At 42.6% G+C, this 24,067-nt stretch overlaps 1 protein-coding gene across 9 annotated transcripts in view; it reads right to left on the bottom strand.

Annotated features, from left to right (window-relative positions):
* The window catches only part of LOC109720951 (ultraviolet-B receptor UVR8), an 82,269-nt gene that overhangs the window by 1,811 nt on the left and 56,391 nt on the right, over positions 1 to 24,067 (bottom strand). For 3 of the 9 annotated variants that reach the window (XM_020248322.1, XM_020248325.1, XM_020248323.1), the window contains 7 exons: positions 23,876 to 23,918; positions 23,756 to 23,801; positions 23,611 to 23,657; positions 23,395 to 23,497; positions 21,972 to 22,026; positions 21,785 to 21,851; positions 21,620 to 21,656 (listed from right to left, as the gene is read on the bottom strand). In XM_020248322.1, the coding sequence (XP_020103911.1) occupies positions 21,620 to 21,656; positions 21,785 to 21,851; positions 21,972 to 22,026; positions 23,395 to 23,497; positions 23,611 to 23,657; positions 23,756 to 23,801; positions 23,876 to 23,918 (398 nt within the window). Of the gene's footprint in view, positions 1 to 37; positions 111 to 21,619; positions 21,657 to 21,784; positions 21,852 to 21,971; positions 22,027 to 23,394; positions 23,498 to 23,610; positions 23,687 to 23,755; positions 23,802 to 23,875; positions 23,919 to 24,067 lie in introns of all 9 variants that reach the window. The other 6 variants (XR_002219105.1, XM_020248328.1, XM_020248327.1 and 3 more) reach the window with 6 other exon arrangements.

Raw genomic sequence — 24,067 nt, 5'->3', positions numbered from 1 at the left:
TTGTCCTTATTTGCTGTTGGAAGAAAAATTATTGTACCGGTGCATTCATACATCTGTTCACCAGGAAACCATCAGTTTCTCAACCCATTTCATATTTCAATTCCAGCCACCTATTAAGATGCAAGCATTTCTCAGATTGAAAGTATGAGAGATGGATAGCCAATGTAGACTTGTGACGCACGAATTATGAAAGCACCAGGAGCAAGCACTAAGTTTTCCTGTAACAGAAGCGATGCAGTAAAGGGATGACCCTTTTTCTTATTTATTTCAGATTTTTAAGCTTCAATTTCTGTCTATGTAGAAACTTAGGTTTTAAATTATAATTTTCGGAAAGATAGGGGACCACTGTGTAATTGGATAGTTCTTAATGAAATAAAATCGCCAATTTCGAGGTCTGACGGTGCTGTAGTTCACAAGAGAGACTTGCACATGATTTTGCATGATGAAGTGATATTTGGAGATAAAATCAGGTGAGAGAGAAACTGATAAAACGAGATTTTTATGCAAAAAAGGCGACATGTCATATGTCAAATAGCAAGATTTCGCAGCTGGAGGGAATTCTATGCATAATACACAAGTGAGAGTTATTGATCAAGAAACTGTGAACCAGATAGGCTAAATTGCAATAATTACATTAGGAAAATTAGAAAACCCTAGCCCTCTCTCTCTTTTCTCTTTCCCCATCTCCCTTCCCCAGCCGCAACCTACCTCTCTGCTTCCGGCCAGCGCACTGCCATCTTCGGCGACCTCCTCTACAGGAAAAGTAGCTCCCCGTGCCCCTCTCTCTCTCTCTCCATCTATCTCTCTGCCTCACTTGAATTGCAACACAGAAGCTCCGCCGCTGTCATTGCCTCTACATGCCGCCTTCCATTTCCCACTAGCGGTTGCACCACCCCATGCCGCCACAGTCGGTCATTGCTTTCTCGACATTCCCTCCAGTCAACCTAACCGCCTCTAGCGTGCCTTAGCCGCCCTTAACCGTGGGAAGCAACCCGCGCTCTCTACTATCCTGCGGCTTACTTCTCCTGCAACAAGATAGAGTCGTGCACCCCTCCTTGGCCAACCTTGCCGTCGGCAACCCTACGATGGAGCACAGTAACCCCTTGAACTCTCTCGAGCTCGCACTCCTCTTTTCGTAGCAGCATACGCAATTGTTGGAATAGTTTACAGTTAAGTGCTCCCAGCCTCTTCCTATTCAACCGCAAAACAACTCTTTCGTCGCTGGCGATCGTCACTAACGCCTTGTGTAGTGTACTGAATTCCAGTATACTTCCCCGAACTTTGGCTAAATTGGCAAAGTACGGAGAAAATAGTGTATGAGACTATTGGAGGAAGTTTAGAAGCAAAATTTGTGGGTTGAGTGAAAATTACATTGAATGAGAGTGGTTAAGTTGCAATTGTGTTGGGGCTTAAGGATAAGGCCTACCTCACCTACTCTCTCTTTTGTCTTCTACCCATACAAGAGAAAAAAAAAGAAAAAAAAAAAAGAACCCTTCTTTCTCTTTAAACCCTTTTCCCTTACTCTCTAACACCTCTCTCTCCCTTTCTCTTGTAACCCCTCCATCAAAGAGGAAAATTGAGGATTTTGGAAGCTTCAAGTTGGAGAAGAAGCTTGGAAAAGCTCTCTAATGGTGGATCAAACTTCTTGACTATGGTGGCTAAGGTGAGATTTATAGATTAGAATTAGAGTTTTAGTTAAATCTTTTGTAAATGATGTATTGGAGATCCCTAGATGATTCTAAACTAGTTTAATCAAAGGATTTACCATGGATTTGGGGTTTTCTTGTAGAACAAGAAATCTAGGGTTGGATTTGGGCTTTTGTCCCTATGAGATTTGGAACTAAATTGATTTCATAAATCTCTAATTGAAGGGTAGTTCGACGCATGGGACAACCACAATTTGGATTACAATAAGGTTACGATGTCCAATTGGGAGATTTCGCCAAATTTCGTTTGATAGGCTTGGGTCGAGCCGAATTGGTGTCGGAAATCAAATTGCTTGGAAATCCTAGCAATTAGTAATTAAACGAGGTGGGTTGTGTTTCACCAAAGTAATTAGGTCACTTCCATGCCAAAGAGTAAAGTATGGTATTATTTGTTGATGCGTGTATATAATAGTGGGTTGTATGTGGTAAATATGGATGTATGAATCATATGTTACTGGATGGAATTACCTATCATTGGACAAGAACAATAGGCATGTGAAAATATGTAGGATATATATATATATCTATGCCTAGGTGTGGATAATGAACATGGGTCGATTAACTCTAGGAAAATTAAAGAACTTGACAAGTGAGGAATCAAGGACTAGATATCATGAAATCATGAAATCATGAATTCTAGGTGTGGACAACTAGGATAAGAAAGAACATGATTGGGTATTGAACCTAGTGTCATTGAACATAGGTTGGAAAACATAGTGGTAGGAAGACCACTTGGATTGTAATGTCATTGAACCTAGTGTCATTGAATATAGGTTGGAAATGTAGTGGTAGGATGACCACTTGGACATGAATGACTCGAACCTAAAAAGGTTGACTATGTAGGGTGTAAATGTATGGACCCTTGAGACTTGGGAAGTGGATTTTGGAGTCCCTAAACTGATACTTGTAGGTATGTGTGGTTCTCCTCGCCTGGCAAGTGATTCATGACTTCGGATATGTATGGTTGTCCTCGCCCGGCAGTGGTTGATACTTGCGGGTATGTGTGGTTCTCCTCGCCCAGCAAGTGAATCATGACTACGGGTATGTCTGGTTCTCCTCGCCCGGCAGTGATTAATGATTGCAGGTATGTGTGGTTCTCCTCGCCCGTTGACTTGAGCCATTGTTGGCGTGTGCGACAATTTCGCCGCCAGATGGCTAAGGATTATGCCGCCTGATGACTTGAGCCATTGATGGTGTGTGCAGTGCCGAGTGGCTAAGTCAAATAAGGCGGTAAATTGTGGATGATTGACTCAAGATCGAGTCGGGTGATATAGCTCGGCTAAGGTAAAAGAACCTTAGAAGCGGATTGGATATGAGATGGATAGTGAAATAGAAAGTAGAAAAAGTAGATCTACTTGCGTGATTTTCATTATCGCATTTGGTTGAGGCATAAGCATGGATATTTGTTATTTGCATAAAGTTATATCTTTATATATATTGGACTAACATGCTTATGTTGCCTCCTTTGGACCTGATAGGTCGAGCTCTTCCCTTGGGTGGCCGTACCCATTGAAACTATATTTATAGTTCTTACCCCCGTATTTTATAGGTCTACACGTGTTGGCGCAAGGAAAAGGGCGTAACTCAATAGATAGCGGCCTACCACTTTATGACCACAGATAGATGTACTTTGAATCAACGCACATTAGGGGTATAGAAAACAAAAGAATAAAAAAAAATTGTAATAACAATTTGGTTGTAATTGGAAGAGAAAGAATGTAAATATGATGTAAATGTGACAAATGCTTGTAATAGCATAATTGTTTTATGTTTTTGATGCCTTCCTTATACAATCTATGTATGAATTCTGCTCCTAGTTGGAACGACTTGAATTATACTGATTGTGACGCCTTGGTCGGACAGGAAAAACTCTGTCCGTTCAGCGGGTCTGGCGCACGCACCCATGCCGGCTCTTTCCGCCAAATTGGGGAAAGGATGGCAGGGCATGACACCTTGGGCCTAGAGCACAACATTCAGAACCTCGTCGCCAACGTTCTTGCACAATTGGTCACCTTACTAGTTGAAGAAGCTTTGATAATAGACTCGAACTCCATTCCCTTAATAAATATTGAATAGTACCTGTTGGTAGCCGATTTCTCTAATCCCTGACCCGGCCAAAGATCTTCCTCGAGAAGCGCGTCGGGATGCGAAACGGCCGCGGATAGTGACCCTCGAAGTTTGCGCCCTTCGACTGGATCAAGCGATTCGGCTGATGAGGGATCGGATCAGCCGAGTTCGAAAACCTCTACTTTTGAAATCGGTTCGGCTGGATGAGCCGAATGTATGAACTATGCAGGGATCAATGTGGGCAGAAGAGCCGAATGGAAGAAGTACACAGTAACTGGTAGGCTGAAAGAACCGAATGCCTAAATATATATATATTAATAAAACAGAGTGTGCCCGAAGGGCATACAGACTCTACAAATTTGTAGTTTACAACGGAGTGATGCCCGTGGGGCAGACAGATTCCAGGGTTCTACTTAAGAACTACTAGGAAAGCAGTAAATGCGAAAAAGAAAAGATTACATTTAGACTACTCCTAGAAAAGCGATAAAATTGCAAGAAAAATAGGGTGGTCTTCTCGTTCAGGGAGGAGAAAGACCCTTATTACAAGCTTTGAAGTTACTATTTATAGTGATGTCTTCTCAGCCCACATTATTGGTTGGTTGAAAGTAGTGGAGGGAGTGGTTGTAACCATGATCATGAAAGTTACGCCCACTCCTCATGAAAGTTATGCCTTTACTTCTCAACCATTCCCGCCTAAAACCTTCAGGCGCCTTATTGCCGACTCCTGGTGTACCACATATCCTTATTGGCTCATACGTGGGTTAGGTCGGTATGTTAATTTCAATTTAGGCATCAATAGTACCTTAATGTACGTGAATCTCAGTCGTTTTGATAGATTTGCGTCGTGTGCTACCTTGGATAGTGTCGCTTATGGATGATTGACCCTTAGACTGGTCGTCCTAAGCTCGGAAACCTCTTTGGGGCTGAAATGAAGCTTTTCGGTGCTTATGTCGCCGAAACTAATCGATATAACGTATTTTCGGTTTGCGATTCATGAAATTGTAATTGTAGCTGTCCTCATATATCCTCGAGCCTCTTGGCTAATCGATCCTCGATGTTTTTATGTATCTAATGACAGCAGGAGCGTCATGCTATGGTTCCGATGACATAAACGGCACTTTCGAGACCCAATATGGCCTATTTTCACTATTGAAGCCCTTTTTGGTACGCACTTCGCATGTAGCTACCCTGATAGCTAATTGGTGCATTTCGAGACACCGAATGGGCTGAGGAGCTGTGTGGCTTTGTTTGGGACAATATGTGGACCGAAATATTGATTTTGGGGAGTTCATGTGAATACCAACAAAAATCAAAAATTGGTAATTGGAACCGATAATCTCATACCATTGTTAGGTATTGTTGGTGACTTGGTCACATTTAGGGCTTGTTTAGTTAACCTATTTTAGACTTTGGAATCAGAATGGAATTCACTAATTCTAATAGCAATTTGTTTGTTTTACGAGAATCAGATCCAATTTCTCATTCCACTCTAGAATGGGAATGACCCAATCAATTTATGGGCTTCGTTGCATCGAGACCTAACAGCTGATGCACTCGATTGGTCTCGCAGTCACGTGGTATTCGGTAACGGCCCTAAATATTGATTTTATATATATATATATATATATATAATGCTATTTGCTAATAGCGTAGGGGCTTTTATGCAAATGTGACTGCATGGGCTGCCTCGAGCAGCATGAGACCACTTATTGTGACCCTCTAGACTGATTGTCCAAATTTTTGATGCCCTCGCGGGATCAGAATTTGGTTCCGAAGCGTTTTCCGACAAAATCGTCGGCGGGACGCGATTATTGATGTGGGGTCCACTTTTTATTAGTGTGGATACCCCAGGTTTGCGTTGAGCGCTGGTTGCTCTCGCTATCTCAAGTTTCTAGAGACAATGGGTGAGCGATGGAGGGTTCCGGTGCCGAAAACGGCATTTTCGGAAACCCGGAACGACACTAAGTGTGTTGTTATATGTCTATATCCCTTTGGCATGTGTTTGCTGTTCGAACAACTAATTCGTTAGGTTCAGAAGTGTTCCGGTGGACTTTCCGGAACTTCCAGCAGTTCCGGAGTTGTGTGTTTAGTGTTTTGGAGTCGACTGAGTGGACCTTGACTTGGTGGTTCTTTCATAGGTCCAATCAACATCCCTGTGCGCCTTGGGGGTTAAACGCCACAACAATTTCAGGTAGGTGCTTCGATCCGAAGTTGGTACAATGGTGCTAGCTCGATGTTCTTCCATTACCCTTTCCCGTTGCTTTTGCATATTACTAATGAGCACTCCATCACTAGACTTCCAATTTATTTACTCTGCTTCTGCTCTATCATGTGTTAGTATTGGATGATGTTTGATATATTGCATGATCTCTATCTGTGGGATTTGATTGGTCGGTATTGGTTAGTTCGGTGACATGGGTGATATCGTTTGATAGGTGTTAGTTATTGACTTATTCTCAGCTATTTGTTGTCTCGTCGACTATTGAGCATAGCGAGTCGATCGTCATAGCTCATGTGGCATGTCACGTACACCGGCTGTTTGGCCACAGTGTAGGTGTTCTTTTCTGAAAAAGCGATCGTTTCCTCGACTTATGAGCCCCTTGCAAGGTGCTAGCTGGGGTTATGTGTAAGGAATGAAAATCTCGGAACGTAAATCCGAACTTCAATCAAAATTGATCGAAGTTGAGTTCGGAACGCTTCGGAGAGGCCGAAGGCGTTGAAATTGGCTAAAGTGCATTGAGGGAGGACCTTGGAAGGTGGAAATGCAAATCTGCAACTTTTCGGAGTTTTGCCACTTTCTGAGTCCGGACCCTAGCTTCAAGGTCCGGACCTCGTAGCTGTATTTCGCCCAATTCGGGCTGTGCAAAGAAATAGCTTGTTGAGGGGGGTTTTAGCAATTTGTGCTTATAGGGGTTAAATGAGAGGTGTGTGGGCTCATTCTCTCTTCTCCCTCAAACCTAAGAACCCTAAAACTCTCCCTCTCTCTCTAAACTCTCATTCTCTCTCTCTAGGAAGGAGACAAGAGGAGGAGAAAGTGGTGGAGAAGAAGACAAAGGAGTGGATCTTCACATTCTTCTTCTTCTTCTCAAGCTTGGAGCAAGCTTTTGGAGGTAAGCTCAAGGAGCTTTCATGGTAGATCCTTAGAGATGGATTTTTAATCTCTAGAAATGGATTTAATGGAACCCTAGCATACTAAATAGTTGATTAATGCTTGAATCTAGAGATTTAATGGTGGATTTTGCAATAGTTGCAAACTAGGGCTCTTAAATGAGGTTTTGTTATATGTTAGGTTTGATCTAAATTAACCCTCTGTAAACCTAATTGCTAGGAATTCCGACACGTTGGCGAAGTCAATTCGGCGATTCGTCGAGCCGGTGCAAAGATATTGATGAAACGGGCGATTTAGCTTCGTTTCTGCCTGGAGGGCCGAGGCGACATCCAAAAACCATGAAAATGGATTTGTGGCATCACGGCATCGAGCTGTAGACCTATAATTTCCGGGGCCGCGAATCGACGCACGGTTGGGGTGCAGTTGCAGTATCGGGCCGTGCCGGGCGACGGGTGTCGCGGGAGGCCGATTGCGAGTGTCGACAAGCAATCGGAACACGATAACAGGTGGGTTGTGTTCACCGAAGCGACTAGGTCGCCTTCATGTCGAAGAGAAACGTGTTTTCTTATTGATGCATATAATGGTAGTTGACTATAGAACCTATAATTGCATGACGAGCATGTTATAGGAATGCTAGATAATTGCATGATAAGCACGTTATAGGATGCTAAATTAAATGCTTGAGTAACATATTGCGGAATATATGCTAGGTGCATTTTAGCATTGTGAGATCGTGGTAAATAATCATGCATATTGACATATTGTAGATCATGTTAGATAAGATGCATGCTGGCATTGTGAACAAGTGCTAGAGGATATGTAATTATGAAACTCGGTGTGGACAATTAGGGTGTTGAATAGATCGAGTGGCATCGAACTTAGTGTTATTAAACATAGGTCGGATATGATCCTAGTGTTGTTGAACCTAGGGTGAATCATGAGTGGCATCTAACCGAGAGTTAAATAGACCTAGGTTAATGGCATCTAATCTAGAGTCATGAACATAGATTGTGGATTGAACCTAGAGTCAATTGGACCTAGGGTGGATAGTACATTGGACCTAGATAGGTCGATATCCTAGGGTTGGAGACGGACCCTTGAGACGTGAAAGTGGATTCCAGAATCCCAGGATTTGTGATGACCTCGGTATCAAGGCTAGGGCGTGTGCGACAATTTCGCCGCCGAGATTGATACCAAGGAGGATTGGGTGAGTGTGCAAAGTTCGCCACCCGGAGGCTTGAACCATTGTTGGGCGTGTGCGATGATTTCGCCGCCAGATAGTTAAGCCACTTTGTGGATCAGGCCGCCAGGTGACTTGAGCCTGTTCAGCGTGTGCGACGATTTCGCCGCTATGGGGCTAAGTCACAGAGAGCGGTAGGCTGTTGAGCAACCAGTACGCGATAGTCCGCGGATGATTGACTCGAGGCCGAGTCGAGTGGATAGCTCGGTTGAGATAATAGAGACCTTATAAGCTAGTGATAGAGGCAAGAGATAAGGTAATAGAAACCTTATAAGCAAGTTGAACTCGAATTGTGAACCTATGGTAGTAGAAACCTTAGAGATGAATGACGTGGGCTAAAACTAGCCAAATTGAATGTAGAATCAATAGATCTACTAGTTTTTGCATAATATTCATATTGCATGTTGTGAGGCATGATATCTGTTAGTTGCATAATTACATGATGATATACATATCTGTAGATGTTTTTGGACTAACATGATTGCAGTGCCTCCTTGGACCTGTTGGTCGAGTTTCTCCCTTGGGCAGCCGTACCCACTAGGAACTATGGAGTTAGTTCTCACCCCACGTTGTATTGGGGTGTTATAGGTTCGCACGTGAGCAGCGCGGCGGCGCGAGGTAAGAGCGTAGCTCCATAGATAGCGCCCTACCCCAGAGACCAGAGATAGCGGTACCCCGAGTCGACATAGCCTAGGGGTAGAGGAAAATGAAAAGAACAAGATGTACTAAAACTTGTAAATAAGTGATGTAATAACTTGATTGCATTTGGATGAAAATGAATTGTAATTGAGATGCAAAATGACACTGTTCCTGAAGTTGATGGATGAAGCCATTAATCACTTAATAAATGTTCGTTTTGAAATAAGTGTGTCCCTTCGTTTTTCTATAATTGTCTTTTCGTTTTCTTAAAATGAGTTATGATAGTCTAGATTTGTGTGTGTCTTTTAGTATTCCTAAAAGTGTCTTTTAGTTTCTCTATGAAATTAAAGAGTGCATTAATGTGTACAGAAGATGAAGGGTCATTTGAGAGCCTATAAATATGTAATGATTTTATAATGAAAAGCAAGTCAAGTTGAGTTGAAGTTTCTACTTTTATTTGTGAAGAAGGATTTCTTCTTGCTCCTATCTCCTAGGTGGATTCCTTATGAGAGGAGTGTTGCTCAACCATTGTGTTGGTGGGTTCCGCATAGTGGTGAGTGTGCTCGAGTTCGACGTGGTGGATTCGACGGCGGGTCGAGTATTTATCGTCTTGTATTTGTCCTATCTCCGCGTCCCCTCTAAGATCCGGCGCCAGATTGGTATCAGAGCCCTAGGTTAAAGATGGCTAACAATCGAAGGCGTGGTTCGCACGTGGAGGATCCCGCAACGCGTGAGCGAGATTTACAAGATGTTGAGAGGGAAGATGACTTGCGGAGACAAGTGCGACTTCTTGAGGAGCGACTTGCTCGCTTTTGAAGTTTTGGAACATGGTGACTCTCGTCATAGTTCAGAGCAAGAAGACGAGGAGAATATCAACCCATTTCATAATGCTCGTAGATGGGCACCTAGTGAGGAAGGTTCTCTACATCGACAACCTCGGAGAAACAATGAGTTTCGCCGAGACCTCGGCATCAAAGTTAATATTCCTGAGTTCGAAGGGAGGATGCAACATGATGAGTTCATTGATTGGCTTCACACTGTGGAGCGAATTTTTGAATATGAAGATGTACCCGAGCACTACAAAGTAAAGCTTGTGGCCATCAAGCTTAAAAAGCATGCATCTATTTGGTGGGAGCAACTCAAAGTTCGACGAGCTCGCAAAGGAATATCAAAAATACAAACTTGGGAGAAAATGAAGAAAGAACTCAAGAAGAAGTTTTTACCGGAGCACTATATGCAAGATGCTTTTCTCAAGTTTCACCGCTTGAAACAAGAGAATCGCTCTGTTGAGAAGTACTCGGAGGAGTTTGATCATCTTATGATGCGGTGCGGTATTTACGAACCGGAGGAGCAAACCATCGCTCGTTACCTTGGTGAGCTTCGTCGTGAGATTTTCGACATCGTCGACCTTCAGCCTTATTGGACATACAACGGCATCTACAAGCTTGCGATTAAAGCAGAAAGACAGCTCAAGGGAAAGGAGGTTCGTCCAGCATCAAGTGCCAGTGGTAATTGATCCATAGCCCATAAGAACACTTCCAACCGGGGGAGTACTTATCAAACTTCTAAGTCCATATCCCATAAGTCTCATCCGAAGCAAGATGCGGTGAGTACTTCTAATCATCCTAGTTCTTCGAATTCCAACCCGCGACGGTGCTTCAAATGTCAAGGTCTCGGACACATTGCCTCTGAATGCCCAAATAGAATAATTGTTACTCTGTTGGACGAGATACCTGATGAAGAGGAATGTCTTGAAACTACATCACCCGTATATGATGAAGAAGTGGAAGGGGAAGATGAAGTCACTTATGGTGACGGAGGAGAGGCTCTTGTCATTCGGCGAGCCTTAAGCGCTACACCTGTCAAGGAAGATGATTGGCTTCGCAACAATATTTTTCACACACGGTGCACTTCCCATGGCAAGGTATGCAATGTTATTATAGATGGGGGTAGTTGTGAAAATGTAGTTTCTACTACTATGGTAGAAACTACACGGTGCACTTCCCATGGCAAGGTATGCAATGTTATTATAGATGGGGGTAGTTGTGAAAATGTAGTTTCTACTACTATGGTAGAGAAGCTACAGCTTCCTATGGAGAAACATCCCCAACCATATAAACTCTCTTGGCTTAAGAAAGGAAATGATCTGAAAGTGGAGAAAAGATGCTTAGTTGACTTCTCTATTGGTAAAAATTATAAGGATGAAGTGTGGTGTGATGTCATCCCTATGGATGCATGTCACTTACTTCTTGGACGTCCTTGGCAGTTTGATAGAAAAGTCATACATGATGGCTTTAAGAATACCTATACCTTCACTAAGGATGGCACTAAAATCACACTAGGCCCTTCCAAACCTGAGCATTTATCCAAATTTTCTACAGAAGAGGATAAAATCTTATGCTCTAAATCATTATTTCTTAAGGAGTTGTCAAAATCCTCCGAGGCCTATGCTTAACTCCTTGTAGAGGAAAATAAAATAGAGAATACAATACCTCTCTATAGTGAGCCTTTGGATAGTTTCGATGAGTGAAAGGCCACTCCGGGATGCAAAAGTGCATTGGAACCCTCGATTACTCGATAAGTTGAGTTGGAGTTGCAATGAGTTAGTTTCGAGGACGAAACTTTTTTTTAAGGAGGGGAGAGGATGTAAGGAATGAAAACCTCGGAACATAAATCCGAACTTCGATCAAAATTGATCGAAGTTGAGTTTGGAACGCTTCGAAGAGGCCGAAAGCGTTGAAATTGGCTAAAGTGCATTGAGGGAGGACCTTGGAAGGTGGAAATGCAAATCTGCAACTTTTCGGAGTTTTGCCACTTTCGAGGTCCGGACCCCGTAGCTAAATTTCGCCTAGTTCGGGCTGTGCAAAGAAACAGCTTGTTGAGGGGGGTTTTAGCAATTTGTGCTTATAGGGGTTTAATGAGAGGTGTGTGGGCTCATTCACTCTTCTCCCTCAAACCTAAGAACCCTAAAACTCTCCCTCTCTCTCTCTAAACTCTCATTCTCTCTCTCTAGGAAAGAGACAAGAGGAGGAGAAAGTGGTGGAGAAGAAGATAAAGAAGTGGATCTTCACCTTCTTCTTCTTCTTCTTCTCAAGCTTGGAGCAAGCTTTGGGAGGTAAGCTCAAGGAGCTTTCATGGTAGATCCTTAGAGATGGATTTTTAATCTCTAGAAATGGATTTAATGGAACCCTAGCATGCTAAATAGTTGATTAATGCTTGAATCTAGAGATTTAATGGTGGATTTTGCAATAGTTGCAAACTAGGGCTCCTAAATAGGGTTTTGTTATATGTTAGGGTTTGATCTAAATTAACCCTCCGTAAACCTAATTGCTAGGTATTCCGACACATTGGCGAAGTCGGTTCGGCGATTCGTCGAGCCGGTGCAAAGATATTGATGAAACGGGCGGTTTAGCTTCGTTTCCGCCTGGAGGGCCGAGGCGACATCCAAAAATCATGAAAATGGATTTGTGGCATCACGGCATCGAGCTGTAGACCTATAATTTCTGGGGCTGCGAATCGACGAACGGTTGGGGTGTAGTTGCAGTATCGGGCCGTGCTGGGCGACGGATGCCGCGGGAGGCCGATTGCGAGCATCGACAAGCAATCGGAACACGATAACAGGTGGGTTGTGCTTACCGAAGCGATTAGGTCGCCTTTATGTCGAAGAAAAACGTGTTTTCTTATTGATGCATATAATGGTAGTTGACTATAGAACCTATAATTGCATGACGAGCATGTTATAGGAATGCTAGATAATTGCATGATAAGCACGTTATAGGATGCTAAATTAAATGCTTGAGTAACATATTGCGGAATATATGCTAGGTGCATTTTAGCATTGTGAGATCGTGGTAAATAATCATGCATATTGACATATTGTAGATCATGTTAGATAAGATGCATGCTGGCATTGTGAACAAGTGCTAGAGGATATGTAATTATGAAACTCGGTGTGGACAATTAGGGTGTTGAATAGATCGAGTGGCATCGAACTTAGTGTTATTAAACATAGGTCGGATATGATCCTAGTGTTGTTGAACCTAGGGTGAATCATGAGTGGCATCTAACCGAGAGTTAAATAGACCTAGGTTAATGGCATCTAATCTAGAGTCATGAACATAGATTGTGGATTGAACCTAGAGTCAATTGGACCTAGGGTGGATAGTACATTGGACCTAGATAGGTCGATATCCTAGGGTTGGAGACGGACCCTTGAGACGTGAAAGTGGATTCCAGAATCCCAGGATTTGTGATGACCTCGGTATCAAGGCTAGGGCGTGTGCGACAATTTCGCCGCCGAGATTGATACCAAGGAGGATTGGGTGAGTGTGCAAAGTTCGCCACCCGGAGGCTTGAACCATTGTTGGGCGTGTGCGATGATTTCGCCGCCAGATAGTTAAGCCACTTTGTGGATCAGGCCGCCAGGTGACTTGAGCCTGTTCAGCGTGTGCGACGATTTCGCCGCTATGGGGCTAAGTCACAGAGAGCGGTAGGCTGTTGAGCAACCAGTACGCGATAGTCCGCGGATGATTGACTCGAGGCCGAGTCGAGTGGATAGCTTGGTTGAGGTAATAGAGACCTTATAAGCTAGTGATAGAGGCAAGAGATAAGGTAATAGAGATCTTATAAGCAAGTTGAACTCGAATTATGAACATAAGGTAGTAGAAACCTTAGAGATGAATGACGTGGGCTAAAACTAGCCAAATTGAATGTAGAATCAATAGATCTACTAGTTTTTGCATAATATTCATATTGCATGTTATGAGGCATGATATCTGTTAGTTGCATAATTACATGATGATATACATATCTGTAGATGTTTTTGGACTAACGTGATTGCAGTGCCTTCTTGGACCTGTTGGTCGAGCTTCTCCCTTGGGTGGCCGTACCCACTGGGAACTATGGATTTAGTTCTTACCCCACGTTGTTTTGGGGTGTTACAGGTTCGTACGTGAGCGGCGCGGCGGCGCGAGACAAGGGCGTAGCTCCATAGATAGCGCCCTACCCCAGAGACCAGAGATAGCGATGCCCCGAGTCAGCATAGCCTAGGGGTAGAGGAAAATGAAAAGAACAAGATGTACTAAAACTTGTAAATAAGTGATGTAATAACTTGATTGCATTTGGATAAAAATGAATTGTAATTGAGATGCAAAATGCATGTTGTGTGAATGCATGTAATAACTTAGGTGTTTTATGTTGTTTGATACCTTCCTTATGCAATCAGTGTATGAATACTGTTCCTGTTTGGAACTACTTATATTGTACTGTTTGTTGAGCCTTGAACGTACAGGGGAGATTCTGTCCGCAGTACAAGGGAAACCCTGTCCGTTCGGCGCTGTCAGCGGCCCGACCTCGGCCAAATAGGCGTGGTTGCGGGCTTTGACATTATGTGTCGGTGGGTGAGCATACTGTGGCACTGCCTGCGATCTTTAGACCAATATGGCAAGGTGTTTGGACATCTGTTTTACATACAATTGATACATATGTTATTGTTTACAGTAGCGGTAGGTGCTTACTATTGTTAATATCTGTATTTCTTTATTCGCTACTGTACTTGAGTATCTATCTCTCTTTATTTATATTCTACTCGCCAGTGAGTACACTCACCCTTGTCTGCTTGCGGTATTCACTAGGAGACCCCTTGTTGGTTTCTCACCTCCTGCTTTCAGATGATGTAACACATTGGACCTGTGCAATTTGCGAGGTTCGAGTGTTTGATTTGAGTTCCGAACTTTTCCACATGCTTGTGGAGGGTCATAGACGGTGTTCCGACCCGTAGTTCGAAATTCTGGATTTTTTTGGCTAAGTCCTGAGAGTTTTACTCTCGAGGACCGGTCCCTGGTGGGAGAGACCGGTCCCCCGTCGCATGGATGCGGCTGTCGGCCGAGGCAACCAGTCCCTCAGCCAGAGAGACCGGTTCCCGAACGTGTATTTTGCGGGAGGGTCCGAGAGACCGGTCCAAGGTGCGGGGAGACCGGTCCCTCAGCCCGAAAACTGCCCATACCTGGCAGTGCACTGTTTTGATTGCTGAGGGGGCTTAGTGGATTTTGTTATATAAGAGGGCCTATATGGCATTTCCTTTCCCTCTCTCCCTCATTTCTCTCCCTCACACTCTCTCTTACACTCTAGAAAGAGAAGAAGAAGGAGAAGGAAGGAGGAGAAGGAGAAGGAGAAGAAGGAGAGCAAGCTTGGGGGACTTTGGACATCTTCCTCGCCCTCTATTCTCACCATTGGAGGCTTGGAGCTTGGGCTAGGAGCTTGATAGAGGATCAATCTTCAACCCTTGAGCATTTTGAGTGTGGTTTGATGCATCCTAGAGGTAAGTAGCTAGTTTCCTTCCTCAAGATTCTAGTTTTCGAGCTTTGATCTAGAAGAAACCCTAGATTTGGATTTTAGGGTTAGATTTGGGGATTTTTGTTTGGGGGGCTTTGGAACCTAATTGATGGGTTTAGAACCTTTGTTTAGGTTGGATTGGAAGGACTCTAACTCCCATTTGGAGATCGAGAGAGTTTCCTTCGCTTTCGGTCAGTTTTTAGCCCTATCCTTGAGTTGGCTTTTGATCAACCTCATGGTTGTTCGTTAGATTCGTTTAACTCCGATTTTGATGCTTCTAGGGTACTAGGAGGCTAGTGGGCACCTTCGTCAGAGCAAATGAGGGGTCGCAAGAGTTGTGGTGGGTTTGACTTCATGAAACCGGGACAAAATGGCCCCTATGTATATTATACTTGTCGTAACGTCAATTTGATTGCATATTCATGCTAAATGGGATTTATGTGAATTTTAGAACATTTAAAATGCATGCGTTATGTATAATGAAAATTTCACCCTATATAGTTGAGCTATATGTGTAGGCTGCATGCATGCGGAAGTGTTTATCCTTGCGAGTTGATTACATGTCTCGTGCGAAGGAAATGATTAGAATTATGTATTCATGAATATAATTATCATGCTTTGACTTAGTGAACAAAAGTGTCATGAAGGGGCACATGAACCAGCAAACTGGAAAACTGCAATATAGAGACATAGTGGTAGGCCATTGACATCTACTATATTCCATGTTTTAGACATAATGACAGAGAGATAGGCCCTTGAGACATTTGATACGTCCCATGTTTTAGACATGATGACTTAAGACTCGAGACGGATCTTACGCTTGCTTGCCATTGTGCTCATTCGCACATGCTTGTGAAGGTCACTCCCTACAAGTCGGCACTCCGGAGATAGCCATCGCGATACATACTCGCCGTGCGGGATTGGGCGCCGAAGTGGATTGCCGTGGGCAAGGCTCATTCTTAGAGTGGGAATGTTGACTACCACAGGGCCATTAGGCTCGGCACCGGCCAGACAGCCTACGGGTGGGTCTACAGGCCAGACAGCCTTCGGGCGGGTCTTCCAAGATTTAACTTTAAGTAGTTAACATGCCAAGTGAACATTGACTAGAATAGTAAACAATGACATTTTACTATTACATTGTGGATATTATATTGACTGTATACTCGTGCATTTTCATGATAGAATAGCTTTCTTACTTATGCATTTCCATGCTCAGTAGAGACCTCATGTAGTAGCAAGTACTCATGTTTATTTACTTGTCGTATATATCGCTTTTGCTTATACTCGTACTTACCCCTTTTTGTAGCTTTTGGGTCTAGTGGCGCATTTCACTGAAATCAATAATTGCCCACTGGGAACTATTATTTAATTCTCACGCCCCCTGTTTTATGGTTTTATTTCAGAGCCCTCTACACCGGTGGAGGCACGGGATCGCGACAAGGGGATCGCTTAGCTAGCTAGCGAGGAGCATTTCTTTTGCTTACTAGGTGGTTCTGTCTTTATTTTGTATCTTGTAGAGAGAGAGAGGTTTTGTTACTATGTATAGAGACCACCTTTGTACCATTTTTAGCACTTGTACTCGGATTTTTGTTGTATTACTTTACGGTTCCTTTTAGTGGTTTTGGCTTCTTTCACCTTCTATTGTTTTAGAAATCTAGATTTACTATGCTCTGATACTCCTAGATGTTCTTTTATTACTGTTTTATTTATCGCTTTGTTGTAGCCGCCTTGTATGTTTTAGACATATGGCGGGTCTGGGCACGCACCAGGCGGGCTTTCGCTGGGCCCCGGGGCATGACAGATGATCTCAGTAGGAGTCAGGACGGTGCGTGAGACGCGGTAGTTAGCGAGCTCCAAAGGTCCCGATCTGTCGACATCGGTTACGGTTATTTTGATCAGACCCCTTTCCTTTTATTCGTTAGTAAGTTAGAATTATGTGGTTCAGCTATCTGCTTTCATGGTTGTTTGATTTATAAGTATTCCGTTCTTGTGGATAGTTATTTGCTTGCAAATAATCTGAATGGTGGTGCTCTTGTGATTACTGGTGATGATGTGGTTTTGGTTTTATGACAAGTGGTTTTCCACCCCTCATGGTAGTCGACTTTTCAAAAGAATGAGTTTCCGTGAGAGGAACAGTTTTCAAATGACTTTCTGGATTTATTAATGTTTTAGTATTTAAAAATGAAGTTTCCGGGTAGGAAACACATTTAAATGATAGAATTGATTGTTGTAATGTGCATTAATATCATCTTTCCCTAAAGAGTGTTTAGAGCATGAATCATCTCAAGGATGGCTAGCTGAATAGTTACTATGAGCATCTGCATTGTGAATGTTGTTTGTGTAAGTGAATGAATGTGTTGCAGTACATACTTGTAGTTGTACGCCGTGCAAATATAGGGGAGACTCTGTCCGTGTGGACAGGGGAACTTTTGTATTTGTGGCGGGTCTATTCCATCTCGTGGGCAAGTTGTATTAAAAAAGAATTAAAAAAAGAGGCAATTTCCGCTGACTATACTTTCTAATTGGCCCTTCAATCGAAAAGACTTTCCAAAAAGGCCCCGAGGCATGACATAAAGAGACCAACCACACGTGGAGCGTCGACAATGCGCTAAACGACTGCCGCGTGCTAGCGAGGGCGACAGTCTATGCATGGACAGTCGATGACGTGTCGGCGAGATCTAAATAATGAGTGAGATGTGGACAAAGAGAGCACCTCTGTAAGGAAGTGAATTATCGAAATGCGAGAGTTGAACTTCGATCGAAATAGATAAAGGGTGAGATTAGAGTGCTTCGGAAAAGCCGAAGACATAAAAAATGCATAAAGTGCATTGTAGAGGACCCGCGAGAGCAAACTGTGCGAAATCTACACAATTGCAGATTTTGTGCTCTCGGGGACCGGTCCCTCTGGGAGCCTCTGGGAGGGGACCGGTCCCCGTACACGTGGGAGGGAGGCAGGAGGCCTTCTGCGCAAGAGTTTTGCTCTCGGGGACCGATCCCTCCGGGAGGGGACCGGTCCCCGTACACATGAAAGGGGCTGTAAGGTACCGGACTTCTAAAACTATGAAGTTACGGTGTACATTTAAATGGCTCCGGTGAGGTTGCGGCGAAATGTAACATACCGGATTTTAAATATAAAAGTGAAAATAAATAAAAATAGTATGAGATACTATTTTTATTGGATTTCGAGAAGTGAAATATAGGTTGGGAATGACCTGTGCTGAAATCGGAGCNAAAGCTAGTAGTTTATGTATTTGATACTTCCTTATGCAATCTTGATTGATATCCGTTCCTGGTTGGAACATATCTATATTGTTTGGATTGCGACGCCTTGGACGTACTGGGGAGACTCTGTCCGCGTACAAAGGAATCCCCGGTCCGTTCGGCGGTCTGTTGTCGGCGCCGCGGCCCGGTCCAAATAGGCGGTTGGTCGCGGGGCGTGACAGGGGCTGAGCTGAAGCTCAGCCTGTGAACTTGCTCTCGGGGACCGGTCCCCCCTCGAGAGAGACCGATCCCCGTAGCCTGAATTTGCCCAAGTTGGGCTGTGTATTATTGGCAAAGTTGAGGGGCTTTTATGCATTTGTAGCATAAGTAGAGGCTATATAAGAGTGTTGCTCTCTCTCTCTTCTCACTTCTCCCCCAAACCTAAGCCTAAAAGCCTTTCTCTCTCTAAGCTTTCTCTCTTTCTTAAAGGTGGAAAGGAAGAGGAGTTGGTGGAGATTGAAGCTAGAGGAAGGGTCATCTCCCTCTTCATCCTCTTCCTCAAGTTGGAGCTAGCTTTTGGAGGTAAGCTTGAAGCTCAACCATGGTAGATTTCTAGGGTTTGGATTATAAATTCTAGAATTGGTTTTGGTTGAACCCTAGGGTGCTAGTGAGTTGATTATTGCATGAATCAAAGGTGGTATTGATGTGTTCTTGCAATAGTTATCACCTAGGGCTTCAAAATGGGTTTTTGAGAAATGATGGGTATTGATCTAAATTGATCATGTCTAAACCTAATTGCTAGGTGTTTAAACGTGTTGGTGCGCTCGGTTCGGCAATCCGACAAGTGTACGTGAAGAAGTCAAGGAAGGAGCCTGTTTCGGTACAGATTGCCGCAGCACGCGGCGTAGGCTTCCAAAGCTCGCCAAATCGTGTTCCTAGAGTCATGACATCGCCAAGAGGTAGGGGATGCCATCCCGAAGCAACCGGGCTTCATTCTATGTCTTAGTACACTATTGATCTTGCATCTCTTATATATATGCATTGTAGGATTGTGTTGCATTTCCATTCCTTATGCTTTTCTAGTTGATATCATAGTATGAGTGGAATACATGATATAGTGGATAGGTAGGGATTGGGTCTTGATGTTGAAATCCTATAGTGCCGAGACGAGAGATGAACTTGATGGTTGTGTAACGACATAACGAGTGGCATGTAATAGTGTAAATAACATGACGAGTGGCATGGAAAGTTAGTATAGAAAACACTTGTGAACCGAGGGATAGGTGGACCTAGTTGTGAGATATTGCATGACACTATGATATTGAACATAGGGATAGATGGATTCCCGTGTGGATGTTAACCCTAGTGGACAGGGTATCCTCAATTGACGAGGATTGGATCATACTCACATAGTCTGTTTTATGCTTGTGGTGGTCGCTCCACACAAGCCGTGCACTCCAAAGTTTGTCACACGAGGGGCAGTAGCTAGCTGTTCCGCAGGCAGTCTCGGGTGAGTCGAGCGGCTAGGACTCCTCACCTATGGGATTTGAGATGTGAGTCGAGGCCGAACCTTCGGGTTAGCCAAGTGATTGGGTGAACTAATGAACGGCATCGTTTCTTGAGCATAGTAGTATGATAGCTAATTTCCTTACTAGGTAACGCATGCATATTGGCAAAGATGATTGAGGCATAGTAGAGTACCGATACATTTTCTTACTATGTTACTGTTGCTTCCATATCTATCTATCTGCTTATGCCTGCTTAGACCTAGTAGGAAGATCGGCGGAGTCGGCGGCCGAACCTACTGGGAACTATATTTGTATAGTTTTCACCCCACTTTGTTGCAGGGCCGAGTTCGAGCACTCCGGGAGAGCCTATGTATATGAGCGTAGATGATGTATAGGATGTGAGATGTTTTTGGAGAGCTATTGATGAACTTGTATCCATATTTTTGGAGATGTAAATGTAAATCAATGTGATGTAATAGATAGAATGTCTCTCCTTTATTCACTTGTATATACTTGTGACTCTTGCTCTTACTTGTTTAGCACTTGTGGTGCTTGTATCATCGCTTGCTAGATCATGTATGTATATTAAGCATTTTCCTGGGCGCTTGATTGTACTTGATCTTGTTGTTGAACCTTGGGCGGACAGGGAAGGTGTTGTTCGTTCGGCGTTTGTTCGACGTGCCCGGACCGGCCAAATTGGTAGCGGTCGCGGGGCGTGACAACCTCGATATCACAAGAAAAAAAAAAGAGAATAGAGATAGCACATAGATAACGCACCTACACATGAAGCATCGACGATGCGTTGGCAATGATTTGTGACCGGCAAGGACCGAGTTTTACACATTGAACACCGACGATGTGCCGGCGAGGTGTGGAATAGTATGGAAGGAGAAAGTGACGTGTGGAAGGAGTTGGAGTGGGTGGAAAAAGGAAGATTAAGAGGTCTGTTGTATTGTAGAGATAGAAGGAGTGATGGAGGATATTTAAGCATGCCGATAATCTTTTAGGAATAACATTCAAAGATAATTTGTTCAAAAAAGGTAATTAAGAATTGGTGAGAAAGAGGCGAAAAGTAATTTTTGGAATTGGATAGAATCACAATGATTTTTATCGTTTGAATTAAAAAGTCAAGAGGGTGAGAAAAAAGGGGATAATACTTTTCGGAATTAGAATGATTTTTCTTATTGAATTAAAAAGGTAAGAGGGAAATCTGGTAAAGAAATAACGACAGATGCCTCTTGTCTCATTCATTGGATTAGATCTGATGGCTCATAATTATTTCACAAAATGAAAAATATAAAATGAAGTATATATCAAACAGCTGCAAGATACCAATCAGAAAATGTTTAGATCCGATAGCTCATATTGTTAGAAGATGATGGGCATTACATAGTCAGAAAGAAGCAATTTTTGAAAAAAAAAAAAAAAGAAAAAAAAAAGAGGAAGGAAGAGGAAGGGAACTCCCTCTTTAGAAAGGCTGAAACCTTTACGGCTTTACAACAAGCACAAAGAATCAGCTTAACATAATATATAATTAGTTGAGTGCGAGGTAATGAAAATTAACAACATTCCACAAGTTGAGTCGAAAAATACAACCAGTAAGTTCATGCATTCATGCCGGATGGATAAATCTTTAAAAATACTAACTATAGCGAAAATGTAAAATCGCAAGAAAGATTGATGCAAATAGATTATCGAAAGGAGAAGATGCAAAGGATAGAATAGCAGCATTTAGCAGGGCTGGTCACATAAGCAAAAGGCATGGAAAAGTATTGTAATTGCATTTGCTCTGATGTTCAAAGAGTCAACGACTGACCTGAGATGACGGCAGTGTGCTTCCATCCACAAGATACCTGAAGCAAACATGTACATAAAGAAATGAGAAAGAAAGCACAGTGAGCAATACGTTATATTTATGATGCACTAGAAAATGAAGTTAGAAGACCAACAGTTAAATTCAACAGTTATAAACAGTATTGACCTCAGATACAGGAAATCTAAAAGATGATTTCTTGACACATTGAGGAGTGCGGACCATATCTGTGAAACTGACAAGAGGAAGATTATAAGCCAAACTGTCTTTGAAGTCAGAAAATTTTGCTTATTCAGCAAATAAATATTTTGTTCAAGGTCTTTTTACGGCATTATGTGCAAGAAACTGAAAATACCCAAGACCGAGGCAGCCATTTTCATTTGAACCCCATGTGTACAATTCTCCTTCACCTGCAGAAGGAAATAGGCTTCACTAGCATAGACGAAAAATAAAGGTGTGGAATAGCCCAATGGGTCTAAATTGTAGACAGTGCAAGTAGGTATGAAGGCCTATGAGTGCCTTACAAGTTAAATTGGTTCTAACTTGAAAGCGTAATACTTGTTAAATGCACCGGTTCATATCTTCATTTCATGCACACAAGGATTGAAGTGCCATGGCACAAGGTTGTGCCGGAACAAATAAATTCTTGTGTGCCAACACATAATAGAATGAAATATTTATTTTCTTTAGCAACAAAATATTCTAATGATTTATTATGTCTTTTTATCACATCTTTTGAACTTTATTGAGGAAATTATTTACTAATTTAAAGAATAGAGGGTTTTGAGCTGTGCCATCGGCACGGGATCTGTATCGTGCCGGTATCTTGTTGGCACGGTACGGCACGGTGGATACGGCCCATGCCGACGGGCACTTAAAACCTTGCATGCACATTCTACCACAAATAATTTCAGTAGATCTCTTGAACCAAAACAAAGCTTCAAATAGAATACAATGGAAATAAGGTATTAAGCAACCCAAACTAGACCAAGCCAAACTAGACTAACCTATTGAACTGCTTGAAAATATCAAATGGCGCAACAGTAGAAATCAAATTGATGAAGCTTTAGAAAGAAGAAAGACTAGTTGTACAATAGTTCCATAATACTCCTTTTCGTTACTAGTTTTCTACTTGACACGAGCTAAAAGCTTTCACAAATTTCATGATGCTTCTTGAGATATCGTGTATCTTTCTCGAAGTCTCCTGTAATTGCACCACCACAACTGCCTGATTTGGAAACCCACCCCCTCTCCCTCTGCCCTCCTCTGCCTCCCAAAGAGCAAAGAAGGAGAAAAAATAAAAATAAAATATAAAAAATAAATAAATTGGCCATTTAAGCCCTCAGACCCTCACCCATAGAACGCATTTCTCTGTCACTTAAAAAGCCGAAAATCAGCACCATCGAAGCCCTCAGGCACTGCTAGCCACTGCTGTCTTCTCAGCAGCAGAACCCTCCATGCAGTCACTTGACGAGACTGTGCATGGCATATAAAATCCTCAAGATAGTTCATGGTAAATGCAGAGCAATGTTGACTAGCCAAAATTAATGCAGAGCCCAGTAATGGTACCAGATGTAGTTTGTAACAATCTAATTAGAGAAGTTTTCAGACATTTTTTTATAGTGTGATTCAGAGCATATAGCGCCACCATTGGATGCAGCACAGGCAAAAATAAAATAATTACCACTTGGATAACTAATTTAGTTACTCAAATGATTTTATGCCCAATATTAGTAAATAACTATGACTATCTGCCAGCGCTGAGATGATGATTATACTTGTTATGACACAAGTGTGGTAACCACCACAAGCGACCGCCGATGAAAATGGAAGCTCCTTCATAGCAGATGGTGTTGAGGCATTATTTGTTCTTCCAAAGCCCTTGACGTCATATGGGTGAAAAAGAGAAAATCTTTAGCTACTGACAACTAATACGAACTAAATCTTGTAAAACCATAAGAATGGTTACAATATTGTATGGCTTGACTTGATACCATTTTCTTGACCGTCCTTTCCCCAAATATGTAAACAATCCCTTGTTCTGCAATGTGCAAGTAAGAGGGAATATTGCTACGAAAACAAATCAATACAATAAAATCATAGATTAATCATTTGATCAACATCTAATCTTAGATTTACCATCTACGCAAGCTGAATGCAACATCCCAGCAGCAATTCTCTTGATCTACAAGTCAAGATTATACATACAGCAAGTGATGCAAAAAGCAAGCCATGTTAAACTTTTCAAAGCATGTTTACCTTAATAGCATCAAAGTACTTGATCAACCTTGGAGTGCATTCACTGCATAAATGGACCATTTAGTACTATTTTGCATGGCGACAAGCAAACCTAGTTTCACTACTACAAAGAGAGATTTTGTGTTACGTCCACAACATCATAACATTAGTGCACTGGAAGATTTGATAAATATAAAAACACCACATAGCAAG

Source organism: Ananas comosus, linkage group 15, assembly GCF_001540865.1.
Source record: "Ananas comosus cultivar F153 linkage group 15, ASM154086v1, whole genome shotgun sequence".
Taxonomy (NCBI): Eukaryota; Viridiplantae; Streptophyta; class Magnoliopsida; order Poales; family Bromeliaceae; genus Ananas; species Ananas comosus.
This window is presented reverse-complemented; position numbering and strand designations above follow the sequence as displayed.